The sequence below is a fragment of the Podarcis bocagei genome (genome assembly GCF_964188305.1).
Source record: "Podarcis bocagei genome assembly, chromosome: 6".
Lineage (NCBI taxonomy): Eukaryota > Metazoa > Chordata > Lepidosauria > Squamata > Lacertidae > Podarcis > Podarcis bocagei.
In genome coordinates this window covers 51,671,360-51,697,724 of record NC_138130.1, presented here as the reverse complement: position 1 = coordinate 51,697,724, position 26,365 = coordinate 51,671,360, and the positions used below count along the sequence as shown (strand labels likewise).

At 42.7% G+C, this 26,365-nt stretch overlaps 1 protein-coding gene across 2 annotated transcripts in view; it reads right to left on the bottom strand.

Moving 5' to 3' along the window:
• Positions 1-3,634: 3,634 nt before the first annotated feature.
• RIPK4 (receptor interacting serine/threonine kinase 4) overlaps positions 3,635-26,365 on the bottom strand; it is a 28,175-nt gene continuing 5,444 nt past the window's right edge. For both annotated transcript variants that reach the window (XM_081197602.1, XM_081197601.1), the window contains exons 2-8: positions 16,012-16,303; positions 10,995-11,143; positions 10,008-10,057; positions 9,290-9,448; positions 8,105-8,205; positions 7,722-7,977; positions 3,635-6,188 (exon numbers count right to left, since the gene is read on the bottom strand). In XM_081197602.1, coding sequence (XP_081053728.1) covers positions 5,029-6,188; positions 7,722-7,977; positions 8,105-8,205; positions 9,290-9,448; positions 10,008-10,057; positions 10,995-11,143; positions 16,012-16,296 — 2,160 coding nt within the window. In that variant the 5' untranslated portion in view covers positions 16,297-16,303 and the 3' untranslated portion in view covers positions 3,635-5,028. The remainder of the gene's footprint in view (positions 6,189-7,721; positions 7,978-8,104; positions 8,206-9,289; positions 9,449-10,007; positions 10,058-10,994; positions 11,144-16,011; positions 16,304-26,365) is intronic.

Here is a 26,365-nt window from a genome sequence, read left to right as displayed (position 1 = left end):
CTTTAGTGCAAGAGTGGGACTATAGAACTGGGGAGATGTTAACCTCCTCACCCCCATTTCTCCCATTAAAAGTAATCTCCCAAAACTATTTTTGCCCCATGACTACCTGTAGGTTTTCTCCATGGAGCAAACTTCATGAAAATTGTAAGAAGGTTACCCCCCATCCATGCTGCAATCCTGATCCAATTTCCCTCTCATCTTCTGTAACTTTTCTTCCTCCAAATAAAAACATGGGCGATCCTAAGCTTGCATCACTTCTAGTATATCACAACAAAAGCAATTAATGTTGTAGCACCTTAAATGCTGGCACATTTATTGAGACATAGGCTTGAACTCTAGTCCATAGAAATTTATTCCATACTATATTTGTTCAGTTTATAGGACTCTTTGTTGGTTCTCCAACTCCTTTAATAAGCTCAGGCTTGGCATACTAGCTACACGTTTGTCCTAGAGAACAGTTTTTAAAAAATAATTAACAGCTTGCCAATTCTTGTTTTTTTAAAGAAAGCTTCATTTTTTAGGCTAAAAACATTTTTGGAATGTAAAATCCAGGGATCCAGGGATCTTGTTTTTTAAAGAAAGCTTCATTTTTTACGCTAAAAACATTTTTGGAATGTAAAATCCAGGGATCCAGGGATCTTGTTTTTTAAAGAAAGCTTCATTTTTTACGCTAAAAACATTTTTGGAATGTAAAATCCAGGGATCTCATTTATTTAGGTTTATCAGAATGAAACATTCTAGCTTAGCAGGTTGATATTTTAAGAGACGAATTTGGACCAAGAAACATGTTCTGGTGGTGAGCCATGAACAGGAAACATATCCACAAGTTTTTCTGATTCCTGTTTGAAACTAGGATCCAACTGGGTGTGGCTTGGATATGGACTCTCATATATCTCAAGACTAAACTTTGTAAAAATGCATTGTCCTAAGTTCAGGAAGGCTCCTTCCCCTTTGTAATATTAGGGGTCTTAATGGATGACTCTGGAGGGCAGGCACAGCCAAATTTAAATTGTCTGGCTTTTGAGGTGAATAAAACAGAGCTCTCCTACACCCCTTTTGGGATATCTTTTATTCAGGGATGGGGGAACCAGCAGCCCCATCCTCAGTGTTGTTAGGCTACAGCTCCCATCATCCCTGAACATTGGCTGATAAGAGCTGGGAGTCCAACATCATCTCAAGGCCACCCAGGGATAATGGAGCCAAGGAGGAACATGATGGGGCAAGGGCAGCAAGCACGAGCCTGCCTGCCTTCTCACGTGATGGTAATCATGTGAGTACCTAGGACATATGAACATTCTGAGAAACCCAGTGTAGACTCAGATCTGTAGCAGGAAGTGTTAACTGCCTGGCCAAGCACAAAGTAAGGGAAAAGGGGTCCCAAGCTGATCACCAGCTCCCAGGAAAAGGTGAGTTCCCACGACCCTGCACCTTCTGCAAGAGGACACTTGCCCTAAGGTAAAAAGTGGGTCCTTGGTATATTATTAGCCTTCACAACACTCTTCTCAACTGACAGCTTTATTAAAATGCCGTGCTAATGGACGGATCTTAAGCTTTGTCCCTACAGGCCCCACAATGCATGAACAGACCTGCCATTTGAACATGCTCAGGATTCTCTGTGGCAACAGGAAAGAATGCTGTTTTATTGCTAACAACCCTGCAGGCAAGTCTCAGCCCTTTCATTCATAACTCCTCAGTTACACAATCCTGACTTCTTCGCAGGACAGGCTTACCGGAAAAACAAGATACACGCAGGCTTGTTTTAAAAACCAGGATACCCTTATTGTGTGGTCTGTGGAGTCAAGCCGGTTTAAGCTCCAGGTTTCCCCCCACAACAGGGGAGAGCAAAGAGACAACCTGCGCTGAATGGGGGCTGCTTGCTGGGGACCTGGGTGTTTCTAAGACTGTCTTCTCCCATCCAGGGAAGGCCAGACGGAAAGCTGTTCTCTTTAAACTGGCCCATCACTTCCGTGAACACCCAACTCCCTAACAAAATTCAGCGTTCTCTTCCAAAGTACTTTATGAAGCATATATCCATTCATCCTCCCCTAATTATTCCTTCCTTGGCACACAGCATACTTGCAACAATCACAAGTGCTTTTGCTATGGGCAACACTTTTCTATTTATCTTTGGCGTACTATTATATAATCGGTCTAAACCAGAAGTGGGCAGGCATCAAAACTTGTACAATTGTATTTTTGTTTCCTAGAATGCCCAAGGTCCATCACCTAGAGCCAGGAGCAAAACAGGGGCATGGGGAACAAGGCATAGCCCAGGAACTTGTTTTCAGAACCGGAATTTTCACGTGAAAACCAATTCCTGGTTTTATCCTAGGCCTTCTTCATATCAGTAGCCTGATTAAGTGTGGAGAGGAGCTTTTCATTGTTTTTGTTAAAAGATTAGGAATCCAAAAACCTAGCCACTCCTACTCCAAATGGCCCAATGATCTAACTGTAGACCCTGATCAACCTTCTGCCTGCACCTGCTCTTATTCTTTTGTATTATATCTGCATTTGATATCAATCTGACCACAAGCCATTCCCACCATCCAACTGATAAGGAAGAACGCTCCACAAGATGGTTCCACACTGGATCTTTCTCTCCCAGTTAGTCATTGGACTTTTAATATCAATGTTTGCCAGTTTATTTCACATGAAGACACGCTGGCACAAATTTAACTAGCAACACCCTCATAAAACCTGTTTAGGCAGCTGGTGACATCGCACCAACCAGATGGACAAGGCAGAGCACTGAGGAATTTCACCTGTCTTAGGAATTAAAAAAGAGAGACAAACTAGGTCTGGGTGCCAGTAGCTCTTCTGCGGAGCTTTTCACATTGTTCTGATATATTCCCTAAGGCAGTCGGCAGCAGCACTCAAGGGAGAGCTGGAAATTAGAAAATGCTTGCTGATGTTACATGATTATTGTATGGAAATGCTTAGCTATGTAGAGCATGTGCCTGATATTGTGAAAGACTGCTTAGATATATATATTAATAGTAAATTAAATACTCCACTATTACCAGTGTGGCACCACTGCTTAAACTCTGATTTACATTTTAAACGAACAGAAAGCTACAGCAGGGAAAAGATAAAGGCAACCTGTAATTTTATTTTTGGAATTACCAAATACCCTTTTCATTTGAGAGAGCGTTTGAAAGTCAAAATTCACAATGAGCAGGCTCAGCGTAGTCAGCTGCCATCTTCAGCCCAGGTTCTTGATTAGTCAGTAAGAAATGCAAACAAATTTATTGCCTGCCAACTGCCTTACTGATGGGAAATAAAATGTGTTTTAGCAGAAGTGGCATTTATAGTATTTCTAAGCCGATATTAAAGAAAACCTAAAGCAAGCAATGAACTGTTTTTAAAAACAAAGCTGAGAGATTGTGTTCCATTGAGGACTAAGGTTCTTTGAAAAGCCCTGGCCCACAGCTGTGCTTCCTGCTAAAATGCAGATTGGGTGCAATATAGGTAGTGGTAGTGGCAGTGGGGTGTGTGTGTGTGTGTGTGTGTGTGTGTCACAGGGAGAGGGAGAGAGGAGAAACAAGATCAAGATTGTGAAATGCTTTTGCCCTTTGAACACAGTACATCCACAATTCAGTTTATCTCAAACACCATTTTAAAGGCAAACCACAGCTTTTTTTAAATGGATGAACCAGACTTTATTTGAACACTTGAAAAAATTATGAACATTACAAAAGGCGTATTAAAACATACCCATGTCTGAAGAGGCACAACTTTCTGCAGTAGAAAAAGAGGCACAACGAACTGAAATACTATATATACACAGTATATCTTTAAATTAGGCTACCGAACACAGCAAAATTCAGAAGGCAAGGCAGTACTGTACACGTGGTTCACAATCTACACCATTTAAAAACTACAACCATTCAAAATCATTTTAAGAAATTTAAACACACCTTGTGTGCGCCTATACAGTGGGCCCGCCACCTACACAAGGGTTTGGGTTCCGGGGGTCCACATGCAAAGGCAGCATCGTGTAAAGTCAGGAACCCCATGAATGCCCCTCCTGCTCTGTGGGGCATAGGGCTGCTAACTGGGTTCTTGGAAGGTTTCAGGTGGGCCCTGGGAGCTCTTTCCCTGGCAGGAAAACCCCCTGGGTGCACAAGTGGGGGTGGAAATAAATAACTGGAGAGTGGGGAATAGTGCACTTCCCCCACTCTTCATTTATTTATTTGCCCCTCCACTTCCAGCCCATTTTAAGTTTGCAATCGCTAAGTTGTGGGCCCACTCTGTGTGTGTGTGTGTGTGTGTGCGCGCGCACGTGCACATACCAGTGTATTCTACATCACCAATTTCTATGCAATACTGCCTTCAGTTAACTTTTGAATGCAAACAGTTCTAATTGCAAAGACTTGCTGACTAGGGTGAAAGGAAAGCTCAACAATTTGAGGACACAGAAATGTGTGGCTTTGAAATAGGCACTTCTTACATTCTTTTTCAACAAACTCTTGCGCACTGTGAAACAGATTTTGATTGCTAGAGTACTTTTTGTACGCAACGGGGTGGGGGGTGGGAAAATCAATTTCAAAAACATTCTAGCATGATGTTTGAAGACACCTTCCCCATCATTTGTCTGAATGTAAAAACAAGAGAAAGATTGAAATATTAAGATACTGACTCTGTCCGGAACGCAACAAGTGTCTGCTTAAAGCAATGCAATGCAAATTGCTCCTCATACCATCTTCAGGGCAGATCAACTCCCCGCACTGCTGAAGCCCCAGGGAAAGAACATAGTCTTTACATATGGCTTGCTCAACAGCACATCACAGGAAAGTGTCAGGCTCCGTGCTCAGGATTTCATGGCTCCTGCTCCCACGCTCCCTCGGTTCATTAGAACGCATTGCTACATCAACAATGCTGCTTCTGCCAGGATAGAACCCAGACTCACCTGCAAATTTAAGCAGACTCATACACATGACACAGGAGCAGTCAGAGGGAAAACCCTGATCGTCAGGCTCCCAGAGTCTCCATGGAAAGTCAAAAGACATAAACAAGCAGTCTGTTCACTTAGCTCTCACCCAGTAGCATAGTAACAGCACTGTATCCATTTTGTTTAGCCGTCTGCAGAGGGGTCTGAAATGTGAGGGCGCCATGCTTTAACAGAACCTCGAGGGTGCGTGGATGTCCGCCTTTCGCTGCCAGATGTAGAGCCGTGAAGCCTTCCTCATCGGGGTCGTTTACATTCTCTGGGCTGACAAGCTCCTCTACTACTTCCCAATGTCCATTTCCAGCAGCAAAGTGCAGTGCCGTCCTCTTGGAAGGCCCCTTGGCCAGGACATTGGCACCTTCTTCAACCAGCAACTTGGTGGTCGATAAGTGGCCCCTGCAGGCTGCCAGGTGGAGTGCAGTGCAGCCTTCAGCCGTTGTCGCTTCTACATCTGCGCCCCGGTTGAGGAGCATTCTCGAAGTGCCCGTGTGTCCGGTTTCAGCAGCAACATGGAGAGCGGTGTGGAGCGAGGCGTTTCTGATGTTGACATCCGACTTCAGGTCCACAAGTGTACGAGCTACTCTGTAATGCCCTCTCTGGGCTGCCAGGTGCAAAGGGGTTCTCCCATCCACTGTCTGTGCATTCACATTCACCCCGGACTGCTTGGCAAGAAGCTTCACGATCGACAGGTGACCTTGCCAGGCTGCATAATGCAAAGGCACCCAGCCTTCCTTCCCTTTGATATCTGCATTAACCCCTCTTCTCAGGAAGATGCGCACAATGTTCTCTTGGCCATACTGGCAGGCCACATGGATGGGAGCTCTTCCTTCAAAGTCTACTTCGTTCAGCGAGGCATTCTTCTCCAGAAGAAGCCTGGTGCTCAGCTCATCCCCGTTCAGCGCAGCAAAGTGAAGTGCTGTCCACTGGTCCTCATCTTTAGCGTTCACGTTGATTTTCCTCGCCAGGAGCAGCTCCACAATGCTTTTATTCTTCTTCTCTATGGCCATGTGGAGGGGTGTGGAGCCTCTCTTGTTGGTCAGGTTGGGGTTGGCATTGTAAAGGAGGAGCCACTTGACACACTCTTCTTGGCCCGACTCAACAGCCAAATGCAGGAGGCTATAGTTCCCATCCAAAACCAGGTCAACGTCCTGCGGCTGGAGGATCTTCATCAGTTTGCCCGTGTCTCCAGATGCAATCGCCTCGGCCAGCTTTCTTTTCTGGATGTCCGTGGAACCAAGATCTGGAGAAGCAAAGAGCAACATTAGACTTCCATGACAACCATACATTAAAGGCACAGGAGAAATAAATAAATGGCAGCTCCACTCTTCATGCTACCAATGAAGCCAAAGTGTAGGAAGCACCTCCTCTTCCCCCGCTCCCATCTTTCTGCACACTGGGCAGGTGCCAACATGTCCATCTTCCACCTGGATTGTACTACTCATGCTGTGGGTAGGAGGGTTATCAGCTTTTGGGGCGCATTACTCATGCAGCTTGCTAGGATCCCGTGTACTTGGTGTCTGCTGCACATGCACACAAGCAGCTAGGACTATTATGCTTCTGGCAATTTAGTGAAGTTCTATTGCTTTTCCAGGGAAAAAGAGTAACACGCATAGATGGGTGTCCAGCGTCATGAAATAGACTTTACAAAACACACACTCCAATCCTCGTATGCAGATAAGGCTCCTAATCCTCAGAACAATGAAGGCCAGCTCATGGTCAAGCATTCATCTCTGTGTTGTGCCTCAACTATCTGACTGCAACGCTGCCTGACTTTCTAAAAAAACAAAAAACAAAACTATCTGACTGCAATATGATTTGATGTGCCACAAATATAAACTCAGGTATCCAGGCAATATTCCTGTGGCTGAAAATATTCCTGCCACAATTATGAAAATTATAACCAACGTTCAGTGGTAGAAGATCATATGCTCAATTGCTGGCATCTCCAATTAAAGGATGACCAGGTAATAGGAATGGCCCTGCTAAAGACCCTGGAGAGCCGGTGCCAGAGTAGATAATACTGGGCTAGATGGACTACTAGCCTGGCAGCTGCCTGTGCTCCCTATGCAGATTAATTAGCTCAGGTTGCACAATGCATTCTTCATACTATCATCTCCCTAGGAACACTCAGGACACATTTCATGGAAAGAAGCCTTTGACCCTCAAATGCCTATGTTTTAAGGCAGAACTGGAGAAACTCTGACCCTCCAGATGTTGCTGGACTATAACTCCCATCATCCCTAAGCAATGGCCATGTTGGCTGGTACTGATGGAGACCAACAACACCTGAAGGGCTAAAGGTTCCCCAGCCCAGTTTTAAGGTCTTGGCAGAATTGTGGTGTGCAATTGGTTTGCTATTAAACAAGCAAGATAAAGATCAGGCAACCCCTTTGAGGTGGAGGCTAACTTCACAACAGAAAGCCTAAGTCTATTGATTTCAATGGGCTTACTCTGAATATGACTTAGTTGGGTATCACCCCAAGAGACATCATGATCATTGCTCACAACTTCTTTGAAAGCCTATGAAAATGAGGGGGAGCAATGATTGATATGCAACATCTTAAAACACATAGGCAGCTGATTGCCATGGAAAAATGAGGGAGCGGACTTTGTGCTGGCTGTGCCACATCCTCCCACAAATGATCATCTCATGGCAAAGCTGCCTTCAATATAGGACATGAGAAACCACTAACTCCCACAGCCACCCAGTCCCAACACACACCCAAAATTCGTTTTTCCAAGTTATTGTTTGCTAAAACTATAAAACCCTTACCACTTTCGGAATTCTCTCTCTCAAATGACAGTGATAAGGAACCACGTGAAGAAAAGGCAGAGTCTACTGAGGACACTCCTGAAAGCCTCTTGTCACTGGAAGCAAGCCTAGATTCAGAAGCGCTACGGCTGAGTTCTTCAGGCTCTTCTGTTTGTGAAATTCCCGAGTCAAGTTGGGACAACAACTCTGAAAGGCTGTAATCCTTAGATGAGGAAGGTTCAGACCCTTGCTTTAGCTGGGATAGTCCAGGCAGCTCCTGGAACAAAGGGGGGTGGGTGGAAGAGGGAGGAAATTATAAATTAAAAGTGTTTGTCAAATGTTAGCCAGGAGGGGAAGAAGGCACCAATATCAAATTATCTCTATTTTTCATATACAGTACATACCTTGGGGTAAGTCCGAGTATCCTTGGTGTCCTCCTGAACTATCAATTCCTTGTTTTCAGTCTCTGGCTTTTCACAAAGTTCTTCTGTTTCGGAAGTAATTTCTTAAAAACAAAAACAAAGGCCAAAGATTAGATTTATACTAGTAGAAGATGGGTCAAATAATATGTGCATCATTTACAGCGACTGTGTATATTTCCCATATGCCACAATCTCTTTCTCAACAACTGGCCAGTTTAGATAAGCGAAACTAAACTATCCAGCTGCTAGAGGATATTGCTTCCTACTTAGAAGTTTGGTCAACCACTCTATATAACATTATCATAATTTTTGAATCAAGGTGTTGATCCAAACTCCCACTGCTACAGCAACATATTTCCCCTATGTGCTTTACTTCCTCTGTGTAAGCAATTAACTCTGCGGAGAATTTCTGCCCTGTAAAGACTGTATTATGTCACCACAAAACCTACTGAGATGGAATAGAGTATTCCAGTTGCACAACATAGCAGGTTATGGAGCCATGTTCAAATCCGTCACCAGGAGAGAAGATTAGTTGCTGTGCCAAGTGAAGGATTTGCACCCCCACCCCAGCATGCTTTTGTGCAAACACACACACACAGCTTCAAGAAAACAGAATGCTGAACCAAATCCAGCAAGGCTCTTCCTATAGCAGAAATTGCAGAAGGCTCTTATCCACAAAGTTAACTGAAACATAAGGAAGCCGCACAAACTACAATATGGCAGTAAAACCACCTTCAATCATCTGCTGTAACATTTCAGACTATGCTGATTCTTCAATCTGCTTTTTAAGGCTAATCAAACATGACCTTAACTTACTCTTCATGACACCTCTTTCATGCTACGGAATACACAGTAAGAAAAAACAGATATCTAACATTTTACCTGGGATTTTAAGGATCAAAGCATTAAACCTAGGCAGCAACTTGGGGAGCTAGCCAGATCATTTGACATCTAAATCAACACTTTCATGATTGGACAAGTTCTTGTATAATCCCTTCCCTGTAGTGAGGAAGTGCCCCATACTGCTGCCTGCGCAAAAGAGTGGGTTGGGTATACTTTGCATTCATCATTTTTACAAGATTTTGGTGGAGCTCTACCAGGGATTAGTATAGTCCCGAACACTGAAATGACTCACTGGGTTTGCCAACTAGTCGGTAAAAAGTTTACCTTGAAATGTTGGCCTTTTGCTAGGATCGTCTTGCCAGCACTTTTGCATCAGTTTGATCAAGCTGTTACACGCATGAGGTCTGGATCTGGAGACAGCTGGCAACTCTGGGCGGTGGCCATTCACTACTTTCACCATAATATGTAGAATATTATTCTCTTCTGCAAAGGAAAAGGCACAAATCAAGATTACTCCGAGAACTGAAGCAGCCTCTGACCAATATCACAGATCACCTTAATCAGAGTCCTCTTTCCTGTTAGGGTTCTCTTTCTAGAAGAGAGAGGTACGCATTTCAACTGACTCAAAGGTCTCATAAGTTAGGGTCTCTGAATCAGCTGGTAATGGCAGAAGGTATGTTGCCTGGCTCCCTACATACATTGCTTCAGGTTAAAGTAAAGACTGCCTGCTCTTTACTTACATGACGTTGAGGTCTGAGCAGCTTGGCTAACTGTTAAGAGGACACTGGTGGATGCAACATGTCCCCATCTATTCATATGAGGGCAGATGCAATGACCCCTTTGTTCCTTATCAAGCCTGACACTCTATGGTCTCCAGTCTGGCTTTCAGTGCAGAAATAATAGCTGAGGTTGTATAATTGGCAGATGTATAATTGGCAGTGATGAAGCTTGGGCATTCTGAAGGTGGGCATACCCTGATGAGACTTTTGTTTGATGTGCTCATCTAAAATATGGTCCATTAAACAAGTATTTATTTGCTTACCTGAAAAGGGCTTTTTCTGTGTGAGAACTCCCCAGATAACAATGGAAAAGCTGCAAATAGAAACATCAGTTAATGTTAACTTTATAAAAATCATAGGATGCACTCTCTCTTTCTTGGTTACTGTTAGGCTTTCTAGTGCTAATCATCCCAGGCCATCAAATACAAATTAGGTATGCTAGAATTGAGAATGGGTCTCAAAAGAACGTAAGAATTGTCTTTGTAGACCAGACCAAGATCTATCCTGGTGTCATTCAGATATTTATTGGACTACAAGTCCTATTAGTCCTAGCCTGCTTGGATGTTAGGAGTTGTAGTCCAACAACTTCCGAACAACCCTGTTCTAATTATGCCTTGTGTACAAAAATTACTTTCTATTCCTTGTCCTGAATCTACAGGTGATCAACTTCACTTTTGGAGCACAGAAAGAGATGTTACACACCCACTGTGCTTGAATACTGCGTCTCCACAGCCTGCTGACAATGTCACCTTTGGGCTGGACATTATTGAAACGTGATCACTGAAACAGCACTCGTTACACAGTGCATGAACCTTGCTTTTAATGCCTCTCAAGTGGCTTGGCATGTTGAGGTGTAACCCAGATCAGCTTGACCCAGATGGCACCCAAAAAAATTAGGAGGTCTGGAAAATGATCAACTGGGTTCCAACACTGCTTCCTAAAGAATCAAGAAATATCTGCAGATGTGACCTTGGTTTTGCCAGTTCAAGAAGGAATTCAAACACAGGTTGATTTATCAAAATGTTGGCTGGCATGAGACATGTGCATTGCATTAAATCTACAATGACTCCCTTAGGTATCTCCTGAGTTTTGAAGACTTGGCCTTTGTGTCCTGTTTTGTTGATATTCCATTGTAACAAAATGGTTAAACAAAATATCAGTTCTAAGGATTTCCTGAGAGTTTAATTCTACCAGAGTTAACTAGCAATTACTGGAGAGAAATAGATGCACTGAAGAAGAAAAGTACAAACCTGTAGACATCATGCTTAGTATCAAAGTAACGGGTCTTCTCTTTAATGCGTTCTGGGGGCAGGTATGCAATAGTGCCACAAAGCCCATCCATGCTGAGATCGTGTGAATGTGAAAGGCCATTGCACTTGGCTAATCCAAAGTCTGAAATCTGATAAAGTTAAAAAAAAGAGAGAGTTCCAGTTAGAGTAGTCTGCAAAATCATTTCTGCATGTGTGGTTGCACAAACACAGTGGTTTAGAGCATTGGAGACAGTTGGGCTTAAGTGCTTACTCTCAGCCTCACAAATCAGTACTGTTTGTCCCTCCCAAGCAAGAAAACTTGCTGATGTCTGCTAAATGTTATGCGAGGAAATAGTTTTATTAAAGAGATACAGTTTGCCTGTAGAAATTGCAGCAACTTTGCATACCCAGGGAGTGACAAAAAAAGGATTCTTCATTCCAAAAAAGAAATGAAAGCGATAACTGGTGTGCACCAGGCAGATGGCTATGGAAAGAATCAGCAAGTAACAGCAAGCACTTCTTAAGAGTTTACACACACCCAATTATGTTTAAGTGTCAAAACAAAATAAATCCATAGATTTTCTTCCAGGATTTTGCTTAGGAGATTCAAAGGGAGGGAGCTGGCAGGAGACACAAAACTCAACAGCCTTATAAACAGAACTGTTAATGCTCCACACATTTGAAGCCTTTCTGCACAAGGCTAAGCAGAGGCCTTATTATTCTACCTCCTCAGACACTTGGTTTTTTCTAGCTAATTAGGAATGTAGTGCAAGACATTGCAAACCTAGGGAAATACTTAGAAGGAGTGCCTTTATAAGTTAGGTGACTGTTGCACCAATGAGGATCACTTTAAGAGAGATTTATCTTTGTAGTTATGCACTTGGAACAAAATGATGTGCAACAGAGGGAAGAACAGGAGACGAAAGAAAGAGAAAGGAATTGAAGGTTATCGACTGCTTCTGGTTAAAGATTACTTTATTTTCATTTGTAATTTGCCAACCCTGAAGCTCAGGGCAAGTAATGTTTAATAAGTACACACCACTGCAAAGCACTTACACTGTTGTTGTTGTTGTTGTTGTTGTTGTTGTTAAGTTAGTTGGCCTGATAGGAGAAATGACAGTATGGGTGGGGGGGGGGGAGAAAATAATCTAATGGGAAACAACAGCAAAGATGTTTCCAAAGAAGTTAGATGCACAGGGTGGAGAAGGAAGTGGGGAAAGATTCAACGTATTTGTCTTTGAATGTAAATATCCAGACACACCCTGAGTTCACATATTTTTGAAGCAAGAGCTTTTATAGTGATTCCTGAAGTCCCAGCTCAAACTTCAGCCAAGCCAAGGGGAGCGGGGCAAGGTAAACTACCAAAGGCTCATGTTTTAGATACCCCCCCCCCTCAATGTCTCCCGCACTGAGTGACAAAAGAGCTTATTGTCTAAACTTTTGTATAACTTGATTTCCACTACGGAGGAAAAATCTACTGACCAGATGCAATGGCACACAAATTTTTGGAGGACCCAGGTGCAAAAGTGACTAATTTTGGCATTATGAATCACTAAACAACACAAACTCATCTTGCAAGTCTCTGTTTTAACCAAATTGTTATCATTATAATCAGAGCACAACAAGAAGTAGAGCTGCAGCTTTGAGCATATCAGAATGCTCTGACAACTAAATCAACCTGAGTTGTGCCTTCAAGGGCTCTCAAAGCCTTGGCAAGAGAGCTGCGTTCTGGAAGGAGTCTTGTGGGTTTAAAATTAGATGCTTTGAAGTAAGTTTCTAACACTGAGCATGACGTTTAGTCATACAACTCCTATTAACATCAGTGGGAACCATGCAGCACACACAAAAATACAGTCATAAAAGAAGGGCTTTTAATTAGATTCAAGACACCTTCTGACATGCCTATGGGTGGCAGGCAGTACAGCCAAATGCAGCAATGTAGTACTTAGAATTTTGTATTCCATCCAGTAATCTGGATACCAGTTTGGATAGGCATGCACAGATTAGCCAAATTTTGAGGGCCTTGCTTTCACCCTTTGTACAACTTTGGGTGCAAACATCAAAGTTCTATGGGAATCCTGCAATAGCCACCCACACAACCAGGTAATAACATTTGGCAAAGGGAGAAATGAAACCAAGTATCAAATCCCTTTTACAAATAATGTGATCTCAGGCTATTAAAATTATTGCAGAGATATGTGTGAACAGCTACAGGGAGTGACTGACTTGCAACACACATTCTTTGAACCCCATGGAAGAGAGACAAAAGCCACTTTGGTTACAGCAAGCTATGTCTCCTCACTCATATTTCCATGCAAAACACAGCTTGGACACCTATTTTCAGCTAACCTGAACTCCTCGTTCAGCTGCTCTTGCCTGTTAAATAGTCTTGGCTGGAGCCCTATTCTGGAATGTTATAACCCCTTACAAGAACTGCTTTCAGAAAATCGAATCAGGATTGCTAGGGTGGGCCCAGGTGGTTGCTCTATGGCTCCTTCCACCCCCAAGAACTCCAGCAACTACCAGAAGCTCTGAAGAGTCCTGTGTGTGCCCTGAATATTTAGACCCCTAGAGACACCCTTGAACATTATGGCACCTGCCCCCTCCGTGTCTCCCAATCTCAGTCCTACTCACTGCCTCCTGCTTCCTTTCACCTCCTGCCTCTGTACTTGCCACACCCTCGTCCCCATGGTCGATATGCCTCAATGTAACTAAATTAAAGGATGCACCATTGGAATAATAAACCATTCTTCCCATGCCTCCATTTCCTCCCTTCCTCAGCTGCTTGCCTGATTCTACATTAGACTGAAAGGCCCTTTTTGGAGCAGGGACTGATGACACCTGTTCTTTATATAGTGCCATGCACATAAAAGGCACTGTAAAAAGAAGCTAAACAAACACACAACTAGAAGTACTCCAACAACTTGGATCGCAATCTAACCATAAGGCTGGAACTAGAGCAGCTTCAAAGGTTATAGAGCACAACTATGGAAGATGCCAAGTGGGGAGTGAACAGAAAAGTCATTGGTAAGGAGTTTTATTGCACCGCACTCTAAGCCAAGGATAGCCTATCGAGTAATAAAGCTGGATTAAAAAGTAAGCCCTGCTGCTACGACTTCTGTGTGTTTAGTTGTCAGATATAAGTATGCAACTGGAGAGCTTTGAACTTGGATTCAAAAGGCACTTCTGCTTGTGAGCGTTTTCTTTTGGAGAAGGGCATTATTTATGTTTCCTTCTAAAAAAAAATTCCCCAAATGCTATGGAGTTTCCTCCAACCCTCCAGAATCAGTTTTTGGGATGAGAACTTCTAAACACAAACCTCACAAATAAAATCAGAAACACGTTTAAATCCATTTCCCGGGGGGGGGTAGTCCGGTGGGTTTTTGTTTTGTTTTGTGCAACAGAGCCTTGTGGCACCTTAATTTATTAGTCCTTAAGGTGCCAAGAGATGCTCTGTTGTTTTTATATCTAAGTAAAGAAAGGTATTCTGCTACTTTCATAAAAATGCATAGGACTTAAAACATCTATTGCATGGAACCGGCAATTATAAGTATGCAGTTATAATTGAATATTTATATGTAAATATAACTGAATATAATGTTTATATATAATATCTGTAACCAAAGCAATTTCCTGTATTCTGGCAGTGTAGCATACCGTTAGGTTTTTTGGGGGAGCATCAAAGGTTGAGAAGATGAATTTTTAGAAAATTAAGGTGTTTTGAACTGGGAACAGAAACAAGCTCTAAACTCCTCAGCCCCCAAGTAATCCAGGCATCACTGTAACTTTAATGCTGTGCAACTATCTAAAAATCTAGGGTGCAGTTCAGATATTAATGGGAAACCATGGCTCCCCACTACATGAATGAGCTGTTTCAAGCACTGAACACACCAACTCCCTCCTGAACCATATCAATATGTTCCAAAACCAAACATAGGCTATTTTTACAAAGATCTGTCTGTTCTCATTCACACCACAAGTAGCAAGATACTAAGCACATTACACAGGAACAGAATTTTCACAATTAATTAGTTGAAAAAGAAACAGTGAAATCCATTTCCAGCTCTAATAGTAATCCTTGTTTTAGTAGACTGCAGATGAGCCTCAGCAAGTCTGAGCAAGTAATCAGGCTCTTATGGCAAGGAGAAGGGCTTCTGCAGAATTTCCTTTCTATTTCTAAGAACATTGGCTTAGTTTTAAATGTGAACCAAGGCTCCTTGTTTACAGCGATGGTTAGTTAAACAGGGCAGCTCGTTTGGCAAATTAACCTCTCTTTGTTATAAGCTACAGGATGTTTGTTATATGCCACAATTCAAGATTATTTGTGCACACCTGCATTAAAATATTCCATGAAAGTATTTTATATATAGGAAATATGTTGGTTTGTAATACCACACTGCAACTATCCATCTATGCAGAGAAAAACATGGGTATCACCCCAACGTGTTTTCCTGTTTATTTTCCCTCATTATCATACAACCTCTTACACAAAGAGCTTTCAATTATAAACATAAGATTGCTTACAGGCATGAATTGGGATTGGTCTATACAATCACTATTTACTCACTACCACAATAGCATTTTTTGAAAGTTGATTAAAAAATAAAAAAACACTTTTGCAATGTCTTGCTTTTTTCCTTCCCCGGTACTCTTTTTTAAAAAACAACAACGGAAAAGCTGTAACTGTGTTTAGCAAACAGTGACAAACTTTTAAAGCAGGGGTTGGGTAACCTTTGGCCCTTCAGATGTTGGTGAACAACAACTTGCATCACCTCTGGCCATGCTGGCTTGTACGGATGGGAGTTATAGTCCAACAACATCTTGAAAGCCACAGGTTCCCCACTCCTGCTATAAAGCAAGGATAACATGTGACATTGAACTCACAACCAAGTTTCACATCATGCACATCAAAGAAGAATTTGCATTGGAAGGCCCTGAGACAAACCTCTCCTTCAGTCTCATCGTGACGATGATGGCAAAAAAATTGTGGGTCAAATAGCAATGGCCTAGGACATACCTTGACATGATAATGGCCATCAAGCAGTATGTTTGCTGGTTTAAGATCCAGGTGAAGCAGAGGTGGGGACATGCAATGGAGGAAGTTCATGCCCACAGCTGTTTCATGGATGATTCGGAAGCGCAGGTCCCAGGGCAGCGGTTCTGCAGCCAGGAGCTTCTCCAGTGATCCTGTCTCCATGTACTCCATAACCAAGCCCACAGGCTCTTTACAGATGCCATAGACAGGAAGGATGTAGCGAAATTTTGCCATTTCCATCTTCTTGGCTTCTTCCAACAGTTCCATACGCTCCCTAGGTAAAAAAGGGTAAAGTACAGGACTTTAGTTTATATTTATCAATAGCATTTCAACCATTTATTAGCTTCAAATCTTGTATGGGAAATTCTTCCATTTTACTAATATTTAGTGCATACATTTTTATGTATCCATTAATGTATTCACAATCTTTGGCACAGCATTATGTCTGAACTGGAGATCATGGTTTGTTGTTGTCCAAACAAATCAAGAGCTGAAGCCAAGGTTTGTTCTTGCTTACCAGTTGTGATCTATGGATTTGGTTATGATGCTAAGCCAAGGATTGTGGTTTGTTCCTCCCACTGACTAGTGGGGTAGAGCAAAGGGGGAGTGATTCTCCTGTTCACAGCACCCCATTATGCATGGCTTACCATGATATGCAACTCAGCTGCTGTGTTTTACAGAGCTGAAATTTAACTTCTCTGGAATTTCTAAGTTGTGTACATTTTATCAAGTCAAAATCATTTGTAAATGGGTTTCACATGAAAGCTGCAGGCTGGTCTTACAGTTACTAATCTCATTTAGGTAGTTACAGAGAACTAGAATATGTACATAATTTTGGCTCATAAATAATCATCCTTTTGTCCAGGCAGCACAAAAAGGTTAAATAGATAAGAGTATCATAAAACTTCTCTTATTACAACCTTTGTGAAGCACTTAAAATATTCATCACGGTATTGAATTTTATCTGCACTATGATGAAAAAGTTAGAACACAAATCTGAAGTGAAGTCTCCTAGGCTTCTACTCCCTAGATTTTAGATTGGCATGTGATTAAGCACTGTGAGAACAGGATGTCTCTTTGGTCTGCTCTAGAAAGATTCTTCTTGGTCTCTCAAGTATCTAAGACTTATTATCCACATTTTCATTCCAACCTTTTCCAAGAAGCACAGGATGGCATATACGGAGGTTATTCTATTTTATTCTCACTGTAAACTATGGGGTAGGTTAGCAGAAGATAGTATGCATAACTTGTCCCAAAGTCATCTAGCAGTTTTCAAGGCTAAACAGAGTTACGCTGAACAAACTCCCAGATTCAGATGCCTAGCTAACAGCCCCAAAACTTTAGACTAGCAATACAAATCTCCCTATTCCATAGTTTTGAAATTATTTAGAGACCTCATGACTGCAGAGGAAGGAGCAACAGGGGAAAAACTCAAGCAAAGGTGTAATTTACAGTTTGTAAAGGACTGCAACAAAAAAATTGTGCTGTTTGCAGGCCCTGTTAGACACTAGCTCGTTCTATTGCCTGATAGTGCTCCCATTTTAAGACATTTTATTCCACTGTTTAGGACCAAGCTTTCTACCAAGGGAGAGAGTAGAATTCAATGTAGCACAAAGTACAAGATGCGTGTATGCAAGGAATGAGGTCCACTCACACAACAGGTCTCTCTCTTCCCACCATGTGCCCCCAGACATGTTCTAGGGCTTTCCCCAACCCTCAAGAGCAGGGTTAAGTGGTGGGGCATGCAGAGGAGGGAGGGAGGGAGGGAGGGAGGGAAGAGCTCAGTTGTATGAGATGTTGCTTCCCACCCAAACAGCAGCTAAATTGAATCCAGCCCAGGATTAAGAACACTATGATAAACAGAATCCAATCATGGTCTTTGTTGACAGGAAACACAATGAAGCTGATGTAATTTGAACATGGCTACACATAGCAAGATGAGAAGTCTGTTCAAGTCACTGCATTTACCTTACTTGAAAGCAACATAAAAATAGACTCATGTGTGACCTAAATACAAAAGCAAAAGTGTCCATAAGACTCCTAGTATTTTCAGGTTTTCTATAGTATTTGCTAAATGGCCCCAAAGATGTCATGAGGCCAAATCCTCCTAATTCATCAGATGCCATTGTGTCAGCCAAAACGACTGTATGGGGCAGGAACAATCCAGTACTGTTCAAGAATTCAGTACACCAGACTTCAACAACTGGGTGCCCTCCAGCTGCTTTTGACTACAACTGCCATCAGCTGGAAGGCACCCAATTGGTGAAGGCATCAATACATATAATAACAAGGGGAAAGGGCTAGTCCTACCTAAAATAGGGACAGAAGGGGATACTTATACTGATGCCCTAGAAAACAGTTTCATTTGAGAACGGTGAAAAATAAGTGAAATCAGTGCTAGGTAGCCAGTCAAATTAAATATACAGTCATTAACTAGCAAGTCCATATCTAGAAGTAAGAATCTGGTGCAGTAATGTTGCCTTTCAGGACCAATGAGTCACATCAAGGAGGTTCAAACTAGAGAGTTGCGTTGGAGTCTCCTTGGAGAGGAGACTTGGAGGCCCTTCTTAAGTTCTCCTCCCCACCTCAATACTACAGACTGGGTGTGGGAACAGATGGTGGGGTCTCTTTCCAGCATCTGGTGTGGCTGCTATTACTGCCCTGAGGCACCTATCTTTTAAGATAATTACTTTTGAAGAGAAACACCAGGGTGCTTTGAGATGACAAGGAGGAAGGGAGTGTCAGTGAGTGAGCAGCGCAGCCAACTCTTGCCCCTAAGCGTACATAACTCACCCAGCTCCAGCTAGCGTGGGATACAAACTGCAGAAGATCTCCAAAGACTGAGGTGGAATTTGTGAAAGTGGGTGGGTGGTTGTAGACCAAATAGGCAAAATAAAAGCCACCATCAAGTCAAAGGCAAATTTACACACAATGTTAAATGAAAGCTGGTTCCTGATTTTAGGGAGCCCTTGGGAAAGAAGCTCTCAAGCCCCCACCCGCAGTTCTCCTGCTACTCACTGTTGCCCATCTACTTGACACTCCCCCTCTGGGCCCAATCTGGACCACCTCTGAGAGACAGAAGGCATATGGACATTCCTGATCCTTGGTTCTCAAGCTGCTTCTTTACTTGTCATCTCCAAATGAGGGAGCAAACAGGTAGCTACAGCAAAGGGGAATGGCAGCAGGGGAAGAAGATCCCATGGACTGACCCTTGGATTCAACAGTGAGCATGGAAAGGACATGTGGCGAATACTACATACTCATCTCCAGCCACTGACACTTTTTTGGCTGGGGAAAGTCCAGGAAGTTCTGAGTCCAGTGGTGGGGAAAGAAGCAGGAAGGAACTTGACAGAAACTAAGAAAGGTAAAGTTTACCAATAATTTCCATATAAAATGACATTTGCCTTGAGGACTGCATTGCTAAAAATCTTGGAAGCTCTGTATGGGAGAGGAACTTGAAAAGGGAGATTTTTGCTGTGGACAAGAGAAAGCCAGTGGCCTCCAACTTCTGCATGAACAGAGGTTTGTTTCAGAAAGTTCTTCCCTGCTTTATGCCTTGTTTGCCAAGTAAACAGAAAGGGGAATGAACTAGCATTCTAAATTGGATAGGTACAGTAGCCCTATTCAAGAGTTCATCTGAATGTGTGGGGGCAAAAAAGGGGGGGCAATGCACCCAAGCCCCCTCCTGAAATATCCTCATTTTGGATTTTACTGCATTGAGGAGGAAAGGTCTGAAGGGAGGTCCTAAGCACACTAAGCTGAACTTGCTTAGAATCATCCTTGTGATCAGGAATCCTGCTTAATAGGGATACCAGTCACAAAGAGGAATCTAAGGGGATTCACGAGAACACACTTCTGCTCTACTTTAGATGTTCCATCTCAATGAAGGAAAGTCTGAAAGAGGAACCAGCATGCGCAGGGATGTTGGTGGCAGGACCTGTGTGCGTGCTTTTCCTCCATTCCAAATTTTATACTACACATATTCACACCGAGTGCATGAAGAGGGTGTCAGAATATTAGCTATCAAATATTCTCAATTTTTTCATCACACTGAGGGCTACTAACCTGTCAGAGGACACCACATGTGCATAACTGAACAACGATGAAAGATACCTGCACTCACTTGGTTGACATTGCTCAAGTTCTAAGCACAGGGCACAGCTTGTCAAAAGCTTTTAATGGCAAGGTCCTGTTCCATTATCCCCAGTGATATGTATCTATTCTCCTTGATTAAATATAATAAAGGACAAACATGCTTATCTCACTTTTGTACCTTTTCATCTCAGTCTTAACACAATGGAGGTATCTAACGAAGTGGTAAGAGTAGACACGCTAAAAATTAATGGGCTTAAAATTCCGAAATATATCTAATCCTAACCTATCACCCAAAATGGACGCGGGTGGCACTGTGAGTTAAACCATAGAGGCTAGGGCTTGCTGATCAGAAGTTTGGTGGTTCAAATCCCTGCGACGGGGTGAGTTCCCATTGCTCGGTCCCTGCTCCTGCCAACCTAGCAGTTCAAAAGCACATCAAAATGCAAGTAGATAAATAGGTACTGCTCCAGAGGGAAGGTAAACGGCATTTCCGTGCACTGCTCTGGTTCACCAGAAGTGGCTTAGTCATGCTGGCCAAATGACCCGGAAGCTGTATGGCAGCTCCCTTGGCCAATAAAGCAAGATGAGCGCCGTAACCCCAGAGTTGTCCACGACTGGACCTAATGGTCAGGGGTCCCTTTACCTTTAACCTATCACCCAAGGAGATAATGTCTAGAGTAACACAGACATCTAGCTCTCTTCGGATGCCCTCATAATGTCCCCCCACCACCTCTGCACATTCAGCAAAACATCTGGAAGGGACCTTTGCACTCGTCCAGCTTTATCTGCAAGATACTGAGCACATTGAAGATCCATATGCATATAGCTATCAATGTGCTGAAACCTTTTTCAGATATCCCACTGAATCTGAGGAGGTCAGCATGAACAATCCCAATGTCTGCACACTGAGTGAAGGTGGTTTTGAAAATGTGAAATGGCTTCTTTCCAATTCCATAATTCTAATTTCCCCTTAGTTTTTCAGACTAACATTAAGCAGTTAACGGAGCAGCCCATGCGGCTAAAAGTATTTCTCCTGAATTAACACTTTTCTCACTATCCAGAATGCTGAATGACTAGCAAATTCCATGAGGGCCAATATTCACGGAATGTTATTTATTTTCCAAATTTAAAACTCCTACCATTGAAAAAGAAAGAAGTCTTCAATATGGATCTAATTTTCTAATGCATAAAGGTAAAGGTAAAGGTACCCCTGCCCGTACGGGCCAGTCGTGACCGACTCTGGGGTTGCGTGCTCATCTCGCTTAAGAGGCCGGGAGCCAGCGCCGTCCGAAGACACTTCCGGGTCACGTGGCCAGCATGACGAAGCTGCTCTGGTGAGCCAGCACCAGCACCAGCGCAGCGCACGGAAACGCCGTTTACCTTCCCGCTATAAAGCGGTACCTATTTATCTACTTGCACTTAGGGGTGCTTTCGAACTGCTAGGTGGGCAGGAGCTGGGACCGAAAGACGGGAGCTCACCCCGCCGCGGGGATTCGAACCGCCGACCATACGATCGGCAAGTCCTAGGCACTTAGGTTTTACCCACAGCGCCACCCGCATCTCGCATAATGCATAAGTAGCTGTAAACAGTCACACTCCAAATCAGCCTGCGCATACTTTGTATGGGGGATAGATAATACTTTTTTCCACTTGATTTCCCCCAATCAGCAGCAAGACTACAGCTGTGTACACACTTTAGCGTTAAAGCATGTTCAAAACACAATCTCTCCCTCAAAGAATTCTGGGCAATGTAGATTGTTAAAGGTTGTTGGGAACTAACTCTGTGAGGGGTAAACTAGCCCAGAATTATTTGTGGGAAAGGATGTATTTTGAATGTGCTTTAAAGGTTCAGTACGTGCACAGCCTACCTGCCGGACAAAATCCATGGCAGCAGATCAGGTGATCCATTAAATATGTGTAATCAATCAGAAAAGCTTTTAAAGGAACCCCTAAGGTATGCCACCTCACTTCTTCTGCATCCCTCCCGTTCCCTCTTAGAAAGTTTTATTGTTCCCTTTGCATTGTTCAAATAGATATCTCCTTTATTATAACACCCAAAGGATTGTACTCTAAAAATTGCAATTATAAAAACTTGCTAGGCAAGCAACACTGCTTTAAAAGTACACGTTTCTAGCATGTACTTCCTGAGAGAAGCCAGTTAAATGCTTCATTATTACTCCAAAGAGAGGAGATAATGATCCCACAGTAGTCAGTAAAATATATACTGCATATATATATGCAAATGATCAGGACATTAAAATACTCAACCTGGAGATGTCTATCAAAAATAATAATTACACTTATTTAATTTTCCAGCAAAAAAAGATTAACTTTATCTATATACCTGTGCACATTCCAATACAGGACCCAAGCCCAACCTGCAAGAATACAGTATGTTATCTGCATTTGGGACAAGCAACTCTGCTTGTCTCCTGGCAATTGCTGCTAGTTTTGAGGGGGTTTTACACGACTCCTGTGCATATCCTGAAGTACTGAGAGGCACAAATTCTAAAGTACTAAAAACTGCCCAAAGGCTTCCCTAATTTCATTGTTTTGAAAACACATTTTGAACAGGAGGAGACAATATGCTTTTCTCTATTAGGTATAACTGAATGAAAAGTGTCTGTCATTCAGCTGTATTCCCTTCCTTATTTGCCTCTCAAGTAAAATACTTTGGTGTTTGTTCCTCTTCGTGTCTCATTCACTTTTAGGCACATGAAATGCATTTCTGTTTCCTGCTTATAATACTTTTTTCTGTCTGCATTATCCTTCTAACATCAGTGTGTCTCTTTGGAGAAGAGAACTGTGGCATAAAGATAACTCTCCGCCTCTTCTTCAAGTGGGCTCCAAGCTGAGCTCCTCTTGGCTTTGCAACTGCAGTGCCAGATAGGAGTACTGATTCAGCCTTCAGTCTTATCCTACCAAGGTGTACAACCGTGATTACGGATACTCCTCTACTTAAGGATAGAATTTCAATTAAAAATACTTGTGTATTGGTTCTGTATCAGTTCCAGCAGCAAGGCCATAGGTGACAGAGCACAATCTTATAAGATCTGGATATTTATATGAAAATCTATTTGGATCTGTTTCTTCAAGTTACAGAAGATGACTTGCAATAAATAGTGATACAACCTGGTTTCCTTTTTAATTCAAAAGAAGAAAAACAAAGTACCCCATTCAATATTTGAGACTCAGTCATCACAGCAAATGGAAAGTGAAAGACTTTATTTACATACTGCACGACTGTCATAGTGACATCTAAGCCATGATTAAGCATAAAAGCAAAAATAGATTTGAGTTTGTGGATTGTACTCTGCTGTGACTATGACTCAAAAGGCAATTGGATCAAAGGGGAAAGGGGGAGGAATACTACCATATATACGGTACATACATGGGATGAGGAGCTGGGCAGCCATCAGATGTTGTGGGACAGCAGCATCCATCATCCCTGACCCCTGGCCATGCTGGCTGGGGCTGAAGGGAGTTGGGGAGTCCACAATATCGGCAGGGCCGCAGAAGGATTGGTAAAAGGGCTCCAGAGAAGCAATCTTACCAAAGACAGAAAATAGGGATTGACTTATTGAACAAAGCAGCACAAGGAGAAATGGAAATGAGAAATTTTGGAAAATAACATCTCTGCCAACTTGCATTTAAGTGAGGCATTTTGCCACATAATGAAAAGGTTTCAATCTATTTACTGCCATTAAAAAAGAAAACCCACCGTAAAAGCTTTTAGGGCTTAATTTTGCTTTTGCTTTTCTTTTTTCTTTTTACAAGGAGCCAAGTGGCTTCCTGTGACATTGTGAAGGCTTGCAGGGCTAAGTGCTTTGCAGCTGATTGACCATCATCATCAGTCTGTTCTCAAAGAAGAGCTGTTTCCAGAGATCCCCAGCTCCTACCCAAATTTGCAGCAAGCCACATTCCTGATACTAACCAAGTTAAATTTTACAACATGATGTCAAGGGGAAATCCTTGATAAATCTTAGCACTCCCTTTCCCAATGCTTCTGCTGCTGCTATTTTACCACCCTCCCCAGTGCAGTGCTCTGAGTGGACCTAGCTGGTGTGACATAATAACGCAGAGCAGCTGGTGGAAAGGAGTAGGCAGCAACTTTGCTGTGCTGTGTCCAATTCTCAAAGGTCCCATGCAGAACTGTAATTGCCTAGATATTATCTAGCTTTAAAAAGCAATAAAGTTGTACCTTAGTTGCCCATGGCAACCTGGCTCATCTGATATAAAAAAACACAGCACACAGATGTTTATATGCTGTGATCTTATTGTCTTAGACTTTGTGGATGGGAGTCATTCTCCAATGTTAAGAATTCCGAGGAATCTATTTTTAAGAGGGGGAATTGCTTATTTAAAAATAATTGCACCCAGGGAAAATTAAAATTGAAGCCCTTATTTCAAGCATAATAGCTTTAGCTTTCTTTCAGACCCCCCCCCAAAAAAACAGACTGCCCCAAAAGTAGTCTTGCTCCCAGTTCCAGCCTACAACTCTCACAGCCTAAATAGTTTGGGGATGACAACAATATTCCAATAGTGACCTTGGTGAGAAAGTCATGATAAATTTCAGCATAGGCCAGACACAAATACAGAGATACTTCTGAACACTTAGGAAGTTAGAACGGTAGCCACAACATGCACATACTGTGATCTTACCCACTAGTGGGCTACATCTCCTCCCTCCAAGGAAGCTCACTTGGTTGGTCACCGTGAGAACAAGATGGTGGACTAGATGAGGCTTTGGTCTGATCTTGTTTTGTCCTGAACTAGCAAGTTGCCTTCTGGGCTCGAAGAGGATTTCAGATACAGCTCTGCTCTACACCCTGTCCGCCTCAACACTCATCTGTCTGAGATGCCGTTCATCATTAGTCATGCTATGTGGCGTTTACTGTATGAAAAACTCTCCCTACTATAGAGAAGCAATCTCTAGTTCATAACAAACACACACAAACAAGAGTCAACAATTATGTCTCTCTCCTCCATTCTTAGGCAGTGACCTTCGGAGAGATGAAAAGAAGACCCACACAAAGAAAGGATGAGAACCTGTAGACACTGGCACACAAACATCATCCATGGAAATCAAATCACATTAAGTGGAACCCCCAGTTGTAAATCCATGACAAGTTGCACAAAGAAAAGAAAAGAACAGTATCCAAAGACTCACTTAGAGAAGAATTATCAACCATACAAATTAATCTAGTTGCAACATGGTTATACCTCAATACAAAGGGTTTGATACCATGACACAGATAGGCCATCAGGAAACTATCCCTCCATTATAACCCAGCCTTTCTCCGCTCCCCTCCCCAGGCATAGGCCTTTGTGTTTTTCTAATATCACAATGGGCCTAAAGAGAAGATCCTGCTTGCATGCCATTTCATTTGTTTGCACTTCAAAAGAAAGCACCCAAAGCACTTCCTGCTTTGGTGCCTGCTGCCTACTTTGACCTCTGGAGCTGCAACGGGCAAAGCTTAGCAGCACAAGCCAACACATGCCCTGATTGAGGTAGGGCCTGTAATGTGCTGGGAACTGCTCCCAGCCAAGAGTGCATGACGTTTAACTCAGTGAGCATGAAGTTCTTACCAGTAGCCTGCCCAAAGTGGTTAAACCCCATCATTACCATCATCAACACTACAGTAGGCCCACCCAGAACACTGTAGGCAAGAAGCACCGCAGACACCCGGTTGGAGGTGTCCTTCGCTTCTTTCTGCTTGAAGTATGGCAAAGGTCATTAGTTATACACAACAGGTTTAGCAACTATATTTAGTCACCATTATTGCATACAGTTATGAAGGAGCAAGGTGATCGTGGCCAGAGCCATCCAAGACCCCACTTCAAAGTAGCCTTTACAAGCAGCTCTTGAGGCAGTAAGGTAACCAGCTTCTAATTCTTTTTGCAACGTATTGCAGTCCTGCCCAGCTAGGCAGGGGGGTGGGGAAGAATCTTCTAATCCTTCACTTACCTAGATAAAGTTTTTAGCATCATGGTTTATTCATTACTGAATCACACACTGTTCTTTCCAAATCTGAGATCAGCTTACTTCCTACAGCGAGGCATTTTTTAGAAACAAAAATATTCATTGTCCCTCTAAGCTGTACGGGCAAACAGGTACTGGCACTATTGCAACAGGAGTCATGATTCAAAAGGACAAGTTAGCCAGAACTTTCCTTCACATTACTGTCTAACGCTTTTTTTTTACATAATGAGAGACCATAATGCGCTTTTTCACTATAGA